This window comes from Strongylocentrotus purpuratus, unplaced genomic scaffold (assembly GCF_000002235.5).
Source record: "Strongylocentrotus purpuratus isolate Spur 01 unplaced genomic scaffold, Spur_5.0 spur5_scaffold_4, whole genome shotgun sequence".
Taxonomy (NCBI): domain Eukaryota; kingdom Metazoa; phylum Echinodermata; class Echinoidea; order Camarodonta; family Strongylocentrotidae; genus Strongylocentrotus; species Strongylocentrotus purpuratus.
In genome coordinates, this window is record NW_022145610.1 from 2,777,411 (window position 1) to 2,790,530 (window position 13,120).

The 13,120-nt window shown below is 37.1% G+C and overlaps 1 protein-coding gene across 2 annotated transcripts in view; it reads right to left on the reverse strand.

The window, feature by feature from the left end:
• The window catches only part of LOC587252 (laminin subunit gamma-1), a 90,173-nt gene that overhangs the window by 48,142 nt on the left and 28,911 nt on the right, over positions 1 to 13,120 (reverse strand). For both annotated transcript variants that reach the window (XM_030997903.1, XM_030997904.1), the window contains exons 2-3: positions 7,828 to 8,129; positions 3,295 to 3,425 (exon numbers count right to left, since the gene is read on the reverse strand). In XM_030997903.1, the coding sequence (XP_030853763.1) occupies positions 3,295 to 3,425; positions 7,828 to 8,129 (433 nt within the window). The remainder of the gene's footprint in view (positions 1 to 3,294; positions 3,426 to 7,827; positions 8,130 to 13,120) is intronic.

Below are 13,120 nucleotides of genomic sequence, written 5' to 3' on the forward strand. Positions count from 1 at the left end.
ATCTCAAACAAATTCTAACCCAGTAATTACTGTTTCTCATCATTCTTTAAAAAGATTTTTCTTATATTAAAAGCATGTGTTTTTAATAAACAACATGTTCATGTATTCCCTTAAACAATGGAGTCACCTCTTTACAATAATTATCATTTTCTATTATTAATCTTACAGAAAACTTACAAAAAGTGCATCTGTATTTCATTAACTACATGTACATGTAATCCCTGTAGCAATGAAGCTACTTGTCAGTGAGAATATGTTTTACAAGGAGTGATTATCTGAAAACTTGCAATGCAAAAATTACTCTTTCTTACTATTCTCACAAAACAAATTACAAATAAAAGCTCCTGTTTTTTCAGTAAGTGATTGAAAAGCTTCTAAATAATAATAATTCTATGTTCATAAATCTTCCAGCAATAGAGTACGTTATGTAATTTTGGATCACTGGGAGTATGCAGTCACCGATATATAATATACATGTAAGTACTACTTTAGCTGCTCTTGGCACAGCCAGAAACTGACAGATCTAGGCTCTGTTCAAGGCATTAGAATTTGCGGTAAAAGTCAAAGTCAAAGTCTGTGCTTGCAGACTACCGCTCCCCCATATATGCCTTGGTATTTAGCCCACATGTTAATTAGGCCTTGATTTCACCCATTCACACATAACTCTTTTTATTCATTATTTGAGCAGAGAACAATGTTGACATTGCTATGGGTAAAAAGGCATGAAGTCTTAAGTGTGAACTAGGCCATTAGGTGACAAAGTAAATGTTTGGATAAGCTATTGTAGTTGTGCTATTCAGCCTTTCACAGGTTGAACATACAGGTATAGATATAGCTTGCATGTAGAAGGTCTAATGATTCACACCGTAGGGTCTGCAAGAATGTGAGTTGTAGACTACTACTAACACTACATTCTTCCTTACAATTTTTCAAAACATATTCAGGCTTTGTTCAAGTCAAACAAAGTCATTTAGCCTACATGTCAAAACAGTTGGCGCATAAACTGACAAGGTTTAGAAAAGTACCAAGTACATGTACGTGTAGCTACTGAGCATTGAGGAGCGTGTTGTTTGGGAGCTCCTACTTGCATATACAAGGTATGTACGTTAAGATTCAAAAGAGTGAGAAGGAAATTAAATTTAAATGAAATAACGGACATGGATTAGTGCACTTCCAACTCTCAGTAGACGATATGATTTTGAGGTGGAAAATACATGAACTTGAACTTGAAATAAGTGGAAATAATGGAACTTCAACTTGAACCTGAAAGGTAGTTTACTACATGAATTATAAGTCATTTTTATCTTCATTTCAATTAAAGTCAATTACATTCCCTTTAAAAACAGGCTTAGAATGGTAATCCAAGTTAACTGATTCCTTTCAAGTTTCAGCAAGACCTCAGATACTGTTTTCACACTGGCAATATTTTGCTTAACCCCGTACTATAGGTGGGGTTAAGGGGGGTCTTAGCCCCACCTATAGTATGGGGTTAAGCCTATTCCACTTTCTGTTCAGACTGGTTTTTACCAAAGTGGGCTAAAGTTGGCTAACCCCACCTATAGTACGGGGTTAACTAACCCTGCAAAATAGCAGGGCTAACTACGCAATTGTGGTGCTAACTCCTGCTAACCCCGCAATTGCGGTGCTAAGCAAATGAATGAGAACAGAAACGATAAATAGTCCGGTACTACGCAATGGAGCGTATCACAGCTGGCCAGATGCGAAGTATGTCCAATCGTAACATTAACGATATCCGGGGTTAACGAAATGCAGTGAGAACAGCGGGGATTTTCTTATTCCGGAATAGGCGATAGTACGGGACTAAAAACAGCGGGTGTGAAAAGCCAAAAAAATAGTCCGGGGTTAAGGATAGTACGGGGCTAAGCAAAGTACGGGGTTAAGCAAAACCAGTGTGAAAAGAGTATTACAGAACTCAACCAAAGCATGGAGATATAAGATATATATATCTCCATGACCAAAGCATAGCATTGCCAATGTGCTTCCCTTTAACACAAGGCAAAAACTAGATCAACTTGGTCTCAAAGTGGATCCAACATTACCTCCATTCCATTCCTGGCTTCTTCTCACAAAGTTCATCTTGTTTAGTGTGACCCACTTTGTGGGAAGCAACCCATCAGTTTCACTAGCGATGGGATACCAACCTATCCCATTTCTTCCATAATGTTGACTTTGTGAGACAAAATTTCAATTTCCATTCCCGCAGTATCTCATTCATAACTGAGGCAGGGCTGCTCAACGAATTTGAGTTTCGACAGGCCTTCAGCATAGCTTTTTGAAGAGTAGTTACATGTAGGCCCTACAGTTTAAAACATTGTCATCAAAGCTACCTACAATAGGGGTTGCAGACTTTAAAGATAGCAAGGAGTCCAAGGACTGAATGGCAATGAAAGTTCAACATTCTTCAAACTATCTCAAATGGTTTCTCATACTTTGGCAAGAGTATTGTCATGCTATCCAAACATTTGTATAAACTGGAGAAAAACAATATTACATGGATTCAAGAGTATAATAACAAATTTCAAGATTTAAACAAAAAAATGAAAATGCAAGGGCTAAATCGTTTCCTAAGTGACAGTTGATTTTTTAGAAGAAATACATGAATTAGCATAATGAATCTAATTTTAGTTTTTTTTTTCTCTACAATATTTAGTATCATTAAACATATGCATTTCATAAAAACAGTCATGAAATGATGCTTTGGTTTTTAAGTTCATTTCTTAAAGTGACTCGGTAACATTGTTGAAGGTTGATGAAAAAATTGCTTAATTTTTGTATGAAATGTTACTTACTATATTCCTTCTATTGTACTGACCCTCTGACATGCAAAAAATCCTGAAAAAATTCTCAAACCACGAAGATATCTATGGTTTTCTTTGAAGGAGTCGATGTATGACACCCTCTAACAGTGATTAACAGTAGATTCTCCCAACCGTTTTTCCATGAAAAAAAGACATAAAAACAGGCTATAAAAAAATTGGTCAACACTTAAATGCCTGGAATTGAATGTAGAGCCATTTTATTGCTTTGTGACGATTTCCATTCACCTAAAATGTAATTAAATTGTAATAATATAGTTGGGAGAATTAAGGAATCGATCAGATCAGTTTTTCCCAATTTGTACCATGGATAATGATCCATTTTAACTCAAATTTTCATATTATCTTTAATTGTACATCTAGCATTGAAGTCACTAATTACTGACCACTATCTCTCATCTGAACAATGTTACCAAGTCCCTTTAATTTTGGTACAATGCAATGAAGGAACTCTTACCTTCCACCAATAGAGAAATCTGTGATGGCAAAGAAGTATGATCGTAGAACGTTTGGTACCCTGAAAACTTCATCTCCAAAAGTGTTTAATCTCGTCAGCATAACCAGAATATCTGTAGCTGTCACCCAATCCTGTGAACAAAGAACAGATATAAAAAATGACAAAGATTAATTGCCTTGAAGTAAAGAAATGAGCCAAGGGCAAAAGCCAAGTAAACATTTTATGTATACTTTTTTTAAACAAATGTCGTTCTTGACAACCTGAAAGTTTGTTTTTGTCTAATTGCTTTGAATCGTTTTCTATTGATGATGCTCTGTTCTAGTCTGTTGTTTATACATTCTAGGTACATCATTTTTATTGACTGGATTCAAAGTATTGTAGTTCATTGATTAAAAACCGGTTAATAACTGGTCACCAGGTCCCCAGGAAAGAAACATCCACAAATTTGAATATATAATTAAACCTGTCTATTACAATATCTAATATGATCATGAGGATGTTAACTTAGTAGTGTTGCTAACTGATATCACATATATGTATGCATAGAGTTAAGCATGAGAGATACATCAGCTCACAAAACCAACAACGATTTATGCAAAAAGCATTTATCACTGCATGGAGTTTGAGCAGAGAAAGTTAATATATATTTGCTTTGAGCTACAGAAAGATTTCAAAATCCATCCGAACAACAAAGGAGGCTATCATTAAGATGGATGTTAATGTTTGTGTAATGAGCCAGAAAATGACGAAAGTGCTTCATATATACATTTACCGGTACCCTGCAATTGACCTTCAGTACATGTTATTTAAGTTCATGTAAGACCCCTACAAAACAAAATGATAGATCTGTCTACGGGAAATTGTAGCATTATTCTGGTAATGATGGTGATGCTCTGTACTTGTGCATTTGGATCCTTTGATGCTGTTTAATCCTGTTTAATTGGTTTCAGTTGTGCATGTACACATCTGTGTTGTAAGGTTGTGATCTATCTCCACTGCACTCGCAACTGAATTGTGGATGTCATTTGTATGCCAGACAGAAGGGCGTGAACAGAATATTTGGTTTTTAAAATTCCTTACTTTGAAGATTTGACTGTGAAAGTATTACAGTAAGCTATCATGATTACAGATTGAATTGTTGTGTTGATGTGGTATTAAAAAGAAATTCAAAACTTTTTGACTATTTTTTCTTTTCAAAAACGTGCATCCATTTGTGTCCTATCAAGAGTACAACAAAATCCAGTATACACTTAGTCCCGAATCAATTTCCCACCCATGATCTTTTGTAAAAGCAGAATATGTTCTAAAACACATGCATTGAACAGTTGGAACTGTATCTATAACACATACAATGTACATCCTTTAATATTCAAATCTAAAACTTTTCTGTCCAACCACAACTTGCAACAGATGCCAATGAACCAGCCATTCTCGTCTCAAGGCGACGTTTGACCTCTCATCAAATGTATACGACCCAAATAGGGTGTGGAGTGGTAATGAATTACGAGAATTCTTTCCTTGGACTTGATTGGACCACATGCAGTGCACCAAGTAGGTAAACCATACGAAACTGACTTTATGTGCAGTTGCTACGGTTACGAACTTGCCCAGTCTCTCAGCTCATAAAATGGCTCATCCCAGCTGTACTCTACAGGTACTTGTATATTCCAGTGCACAGTATACATGCAAGCTAGTGTATAACCACATGGCACAAGCACGTACAGTTTAGGAAGGTGAAGGATTATCACCACTTTTGAACCAATAGAAGTGCAACTTGAGATTTCTATCACAAAATCTACATCCCCAAAATAGTTATTTGTTTCAAGTTTTGGTCACTTTTAATAAAAAAAACTACGTTCAAAGATATATGAATATGAGTGTGGCTGAAGATTGTGGATAGAAAAATTATTGTTGTCATTATAGACACCCGTAGTACAACTACACAAAAACACTGAATTAATCTTAACCTTTCAAACTGCCCATCTCTGCTTCACAATACACTTGTATCCTTTTTCTTTGATCTTGCTTTTTCTCTCTTCTTCGATCACCCTCTCACTCAATAACTCCCTCTTTCTCTGTCTTTCATTAAGATACATGTATAGGCCCCCCCTCCCCTCCCCCATCTCAACCTCTCCCTATCCATCTTTCTTTCATTCTATCTGTCCATTTCTCTTTTCTTGTTCCAAACGGAATCACAGGCCCTTCACGCTGTCAGGGTGCAGCTAAATGAAAGACAACCATCATCCTTTTCTCCTTTTCCGTTCATTTCTATCCATTTCTATTCTAACTGTGTGCCCCCTCCCCTCTCTTTCATACTCCCCGTCTCTCGATGTTCATATCTCTCTCCATCTCTACCCATCCCTTTCTCCATTTCTCTGTCTCTCGATATTCATATCTCTCTCCATCTATGCATGCCCATCCCTCTCTCCATTTATCTGTCTCTCAATGTTCATATCTCTCTCCCTCTCTACCCATCCCTTTCTCCATTTCTCTGTCTCTCAATGTTCATATCTCTCTCCGTCTCTACCCATCCCTTTCTCCATTTATCTGTCTCTCAATGTTCATATCTCTCTCCGTCTCTACCCATCCCTTTCTCCATTTCTCTGTCTCTCGATATTCATATCTCTCTAAATCTATGCATGCCCATCGCTCTCTCTCCATTTCTCTGTCTCTCGATGTTCATATCTCTCTCCATCTCTACCCATCCCTTTCTCCATTTCTCTGTCTCTCGATATTCATATCTCTCTAAATCTATGCATGCCCATCGCTCTCTCTCCATTTCTCTGTCTCTCGATGTTCATAACTCTCTCCATCTCTACCCATCCCTTTCTCCATTTCTCTGTCTCTCGATATTCATATCTCTCTCCATCTATGCATGCCCATCCCTCTCTCCATTTCTCTGTCTCTCGATGTTCATATCTCTCTCCATCTATGCATGCCCATCCCTCTCTCCATTTATCTGTCTCTCAATGTTCATATCTCTCTCCATCTATGCATGCCCATCCCTCTCTCCATTTATCTGTCTCTCAATGTTCATATCCCTCTCCGTCTCTGTCCATCTCACTGTCCATTTCTCTGTCCTCATCCCAAACTGTCTAGGCCTGTCCTCACGAGCTTGAGTTTGACAAATAATCAAAAATAAAAAATTAGCGGCGATATTTGTTTGAGAAATATTGGTCTTGTTTCCAAAATATCCCGCTATTTGGGAAATAGCGGGCTAATATGCGCCCGTCCGAGATGAGCGTATCGGTCTGGTGAAGATGAAATTTTGAGCTTTGGGGTAATATCCTGAGTCTGATAATAGCGGGTGAATTCGAGCTGATGAGGACAGGCCTACTGAATACAAGTTGTCAAAGTGCAGCCATGGAAGTCAATCCTCAAGTTCAGAGGTCAAACCACACAGACCTCATGGCTGATGAAGAGCTAAATCCCGCCCATTGACAGATGACATTAAAACAGGAGATAAGCATGTTACCATACCAGCCTGTCTGTCTCAACTCCTCAACTGTTATCCCTAACTGGACTGGATGAAAGCTCTGGCAGGCACAGAGACCTGTCAGTAGCGAGTCTCTACAGTTTTGTAACGCATGCTCAACAACAACAACAACTGTTCTATGGTAAATTTACTACAATAAACAAGCTCTCTTAACTTTTTAACTCTACATTCATCACTTCATAATATTTAATAATATATAGTTATAATAACTGGATGTATATAGTGCCTTTTCCAGAGGATATACTGTATGTACATCTAACCATAAATCTAACCTGACCCTAAATCTAAACCTAACCTACATGTCAGACTCAAATAGAACCATGCATTAAAACATGTTAAACAATCCTGCATGTCCGTTAGACGGTAGTTTGACATTTCTCGCAGATATAAACATGTCAGTATGGAGTCTGTATGATTCTATAACACAAGATCCAGCAATACGTGTGTAATTTCTCTGGTAGCAACTACTCAGTCAATTTAATACATTAGCTTTCAGCCTAGGTCCGAGACGATACCCAACCCTAACCCTAAACCTAAATATAACCTTTAACTATGGCATAACCACATCTCTACGACCCCAAAAAAGTCCAGAGCAAATTTTATAGGAGCAAATGTCTGAGTACACAACTGGTTCAGCAGCGAGTCCTCAGCATTTGCTGCTAACTTGAACCAAATCCAAAATAACCTACAAAAACTCTCCATATTCAAGCTGTTAAAACACATCATATCTGTAGGTTGTTTGCCAAAAAACTCCAGTGACAACTTCTCTGCTGTCAATTTTCCACACTAACTGAATTCATTGCTTCAACACTGGACCAAACGCTAAACTCAACCGTAAGTGGTAACGATTAATCCTCATCCTAATGCTATATATTTGAAAATTGTGATGCAGCCTTGCTGTTGCGAGTATGAACGCGATCAGGATTCGGGGGTACAGATCTGTTGGTCCGGACTTAATCTGGATTAATAAAATTCACTTTAGGCAGTGAATATGAAAACTGGTTTTGATCAATTAAAGCAGTGAACATGAAATTTACCTGTAAAACGGCACTATTATCAAAACTCCTTGCACTCGGTCTATTTTCCAGCGTACTGAAAGCAATATTTCCTCCCGTGAGTGGCGAGATGTCGCTGAATTCGCTGGTGCAGAGCGCCAATGTTTCATCATCGTAGCTGACGTATTCGCTATCTGGGAGGTTGTAGGTTCCTCTACATGAGCCGCTGTAATACTGGTAGGGTATCCAAGGACAGTCCTGACACGTACGCTTGTAGATGGCAAAACTCTCCGGCCGCGGCGAGTAAAATTTCAGCCGAATGTATGTGATCTCAAAGGATTTACCTGGAAAGAAAAAGGAAGATAATTACGATTAAACCATTGGTTATTAGCTATAAAGCATTACTGAAAACGTATTTCATAATCCTAAAACTACAGCTTTGGAAGTTCTTATGAGGATATTAAGAGAGGTGGTTCTGCCCTCGTAGCTGTATCAAGAGATTCAAAGATCAAGGAAATTTTCCTTTTAGCCCCTCTGCTTAATATCATTACAACACTGTGCCTAATTATCTTTCAACACTCTTCCATTCATCACATTCATATACAAATGTATTGAGTAGATAGAATTAAAATTTACCTGGTAAAATTTTTATAAAAACCAGAATTTTTATAGCACTGTACCTAAAGAAATGTTGTGAACCACAAAAGTGTAGTATGATGATTCCTTTACTTTGTCTTTGTTGCATGAAACTTTCAAGAATTTTGACCATTCACAAAAAAAATTTCACACACATCAAAGTTGTCTGGTTTACGGGTAGGCCCAGAGCCATCCACACACAGAGTTTGGACAACTTGGTTTCACGTAGTCACAACATGGCATATACATGTATATTCTTTTGTTTTTGCTTGCCCAACAAAGTAGTATTCGCCATATTGTACCCAACCCAAACCGGGCTGGCCAACGTCTTTTAATCAACGGTTCATGTACATGTAGGTCCCGTATATATTGTGCAGTTAACAACTAAATTATTCATTTCATACCCTTACCAAGTTTTGTAATTACATGTGAAAAATTGATTTGTCCCCATTTATGTTTCTTGAGAATGTGAAATATCAAAGCTTAAAGGTAAAGACCAGTTATGGTCATGCGATTGCATTGTGAAAGAAACGTTGTGGAATCGATCAGAAAAGGTTGATCATCTAGCATCTAGCATCTGCAAGGTTCTGGAATCATCAAAATGATAAGAAATTTGGCCCATTCTTCGTAAAGTTACAAGCACTATACACAGAAAGATGTATATGGGACTACCCTATATATCTCACAGACCATGAGAGAAACAAATTTACCAAATATATGAATAAGTAGGCTGTTTCCCGGCAAATTTTTTATCATCATGTATTAGTCAAAACATATTCTTTCACATGATTGGTAATGAGAGCTTCCATTTCATTTTTTGAAATTGGGGCGTTTCCAATACTGGTCTTTACCTTTAAATCTAAAAGTATTCACCAAGGTCACAATTCAACCAGTCCACCTTTCAATCTTGAGTTCCAAGACACAGAAGAAAAAACATAAAATTTACAATTGGTAGGAAAAATTCAGTCGTTAACTGTATGCATCTGATTGGAAGGTTGGAAACTGCAACAACCTATGCCCTATGGGACACAGAGGCTTGTAGTGTGATGCTATCGCGTACAAGAGAAATTGGGTGTGAAGATAGAGAAAGATATGAGGTCAAATGCAGCAATGGGACCTCTCTGATGATCTACAAGTTTATGTCCCAAGCTCAAACTTGTATAACACAGGTCATATAAGACTGACTCCAGAGTGTTCACACTCACTTCATTCTCGCAATCATCAAATTGGCAACATTCATAATATTAATATTTGTATTTGTATAGTGCCTTTTCCAGAGGATACTAGGCGCTGTAAAACAATAGGCTTTGGATCCGTTTGATGTATCGTTCCATTTCACCACATTGTTGATTTCACATAGAGTACCGGTACATAAAAAGCAATATAAGTTTTCCTAAAGTAATGTAGGTAAAGTAAAAAAAAAGTTCTTTGATTCATTCAGTCTTTAAAAAGGAATGGATAAACTACTGCCAAACTTAACTTCTTGATTTTACTAGGAGGCCTGTGAAACTCACCATTTTGACCTCATTTACAGCTACTATTCAAACTTTCATATCATTAAAAAACTGTATCATTTCTGAACTCCTTTTCCATGCCATGCCTCTCAAAAACTTCTTGAGGATAATAGTATAGACTCATCTTCTCCCCGATCAGCTGACCTCCTTCACTGCGGAGGTCACACAGGGTCAGGCTGGGTGGGCCATGGAGACATACCTGATAATACTATGATAGCAGGGAAAGACTGAGTTGTGTCTCTTCTTACACATCTACACTGTATCATAAATGAGCAAGGGTCTTCTTTATGACAGGGGCTCGACCCTATATGCTCTCATGCAATACAAGTCTTGTGAGAAAGGATTGATTCATGTCTTTGTTAAAGAGGAATTCCCCTAAGAAAGGTGACATAATTTCTTGCAATACTTATGTATAACTGCTTTCTAAACACATTTGATTGAAAGGATAATGGGTGATTTTTAACTTTAAGAATTTTGAACAAGAAATCTGGGGAAAGTCTGAATTTATGAGAAAATGTATAGAACAAGTGAATAGCTACAAGGAAATCTTTTTACTAAATATTGATTTAAAAAAACATATTTGGACTTGGAGGAACCAACAAACAATTTTATACAAGCTTCATCATGAATTACCTGTAGTCTGAACGGCTATCATGCATGATTGGAAGCAGAAAGAGTCAGTTGGCGGCTAATTCTGGGTCAGGGTATAATGGCAATTTGATGAGGAGAGTAAACATGGATGTTTGAGTTCTTGTTTGCTAGATAAGTGACCCATTTGACCTTTGACCTTATATGAACCACTGCTAGAACAAACATACCAATTTCAATGCCCTACCCTTGATAGCTTTGGACAAAGAAAGAAAAAAAAAGCAAACAAAATTAAAAACACTATTTCTTCAGAAATCAAATATGATATATGATTGAAAACAACCATTAAAGTCTAATTGTATTGAAATTTTGGGAGAATTCTGAGGCTTGTAGGTAAATAAAAACAGTGAAGGCCTTTCTTGTTTCCTTTTTCGGGCAGGGGAGGGCTAAATTGTCAGGAAAATTTGGTTCAAAACCAAAATTCTCCCATTCAAAATGGTCTTGCAATACCCCTAGATTTGAAAACAAAAATCCCTGCAGAGCTAGACAGAAATTCTACATTAATAAATTCAATTGTTTATCGATTTCCTGTCGAAAACTAAACACAGAGAAGATACAAGGGGGTGTTAAAAATAGAAACCAAAACATCCCAAGTTTACAAACAAAATCTTGAGCACAGTTGTCATGATTTCTGTCAAACCACTTTCAATTTTGTGGCTTTTTCTAAATCAACCACCCCCCAAAAAACAGTTTCAGTGGTTAGATTGAAATTTCATCAAGTTTTGTTTGACTGAAAATTTGGGTTGTCTAAGAGCTGAAAACACGAAAGTCAACCCGGGTTTCTCATTCTTTTGAGAGAGGTACAATAGTTCTTGAGTCATGTTTCAGTTTCCATCCAATGTTTGAAAGATTGAAATTTGTAAATCTATCAACCTGACAATTTGTGAATTTAAGTGTTGAATTGGTACTTGCAAATTGTTTTATACATACATGTATGTATGTTGTTACAATTCCCTAAAATATGATTAAATTAAGAAATAACAGGCAACATTCATTGTTGATTAGGTTGTATGGTATCCATCAAGCTTTCATGGATCTTAATCAGTGGCACTGGCAGATGCAGGGTTATTCTTACAGGGGTATTGAACTTTATTTTCATTCTTTGTCAGAATCTGAAAAAGTATGAATTTTTTCTCTCGCTTGCAGTTTTCCAGCTTCCCGAAATCACTTATTAGAAGGGGTACAAGTAACAGAAATTAAACAAATCAAAACTTGTAGAGGAAAAGTTGTCTGAAAATCAATAACATGACAATTACGAGAAGGAAACATGCTCCCAATACTCCTACATGTAAATCAATTACTGCCTAGAACCATGGACCTGCTACATGTAGAATGTAGGCTTATATATGGTACATGTACTATTCATTTTTCACTTGTAAATTTGCTACAAATATACAAGCTCACAAGTTTTCTTTTGGTGTTTTGTCAAATAATGCACAATTCCATGACAAATTCAATGTTTCCATGCACTTGAAACCAGAAGCAGTTACGAAAGCTATCATATTTCAGTCTATAAACTACCACTTGAACACTTCCTGTGTTGATAAGTTTGAACTAGATCTTCCGACTTCAATTACCCTACGCTCCATTCCTTCCCGTTTTGATCAGGTGTTTTAAAGGTACTGTCTAACCATCCTGAAAGTCCTTCTTCTTTTGTCAGTTTTAAACCAGAAAAAGCCATTGTGGATTGTTCACTGAAGTAATGTTCCATGAAGAAGCCAAGGGGGCCTGGGGCACACCCTCCCACAAAAATACTGGTGACCCTACACCTGTAGGTGCCCTCTCCCCACAAAAAAAGAAACATGATTTTAAAAGAAATACAACAGAAAATAGAGAATGATCCTTCAATACTTAGTAACTCTGCATTTATAAGCATTGCAATGCATCAACTGTCATATTTTTATACGGCAAAATGCATTTTTTTGCATAGTGTCTAAACTCCTTCACAGAATACTTGATGTAAGCGTATGATTTTACATGCTTCACTCCAATAAAATGGCCATGTTCTTCCTAGACATCGGGTAATCCAATTAACTCATCAAGTTGAGTGTAAACTTAAAACTGAATTCTTGTGAGCAGACATTTTTATAATACTATTCAACACCTTTGTTTTTCAAGATATATATGCACATTTTTAAATACAGACACATTTCATCAGATATATGTGACTTTAAAAATTGAAATATAACCTGCAAGAAGTTGCCGAGAACACTCCATTACATTTTGTGGAGGAGATAGTAGGAAACCATCCTAATTTTGAACTTTGATCATGTCACATTTTGCTTGATGTCTCCACAACACCTGTCAGTAGCCTCAGCGCCTTTTGCAACGCTTTGTTCAACGCAAATCCAGCAGTAATCCGGCAGAATAGGAAAATAACAGGCCAGGTAATATGGGCCAGATGACTAAACACCAGCACGAAGCTGAGCAGGGGACTTACTCATTGACTCAGCTTGTGCAAGGTCTCACCTCAAACTGACACGACCGACGACAACATAAGTGAAGCCTACCCTACATCCTTGTTCAGAGAATTAATA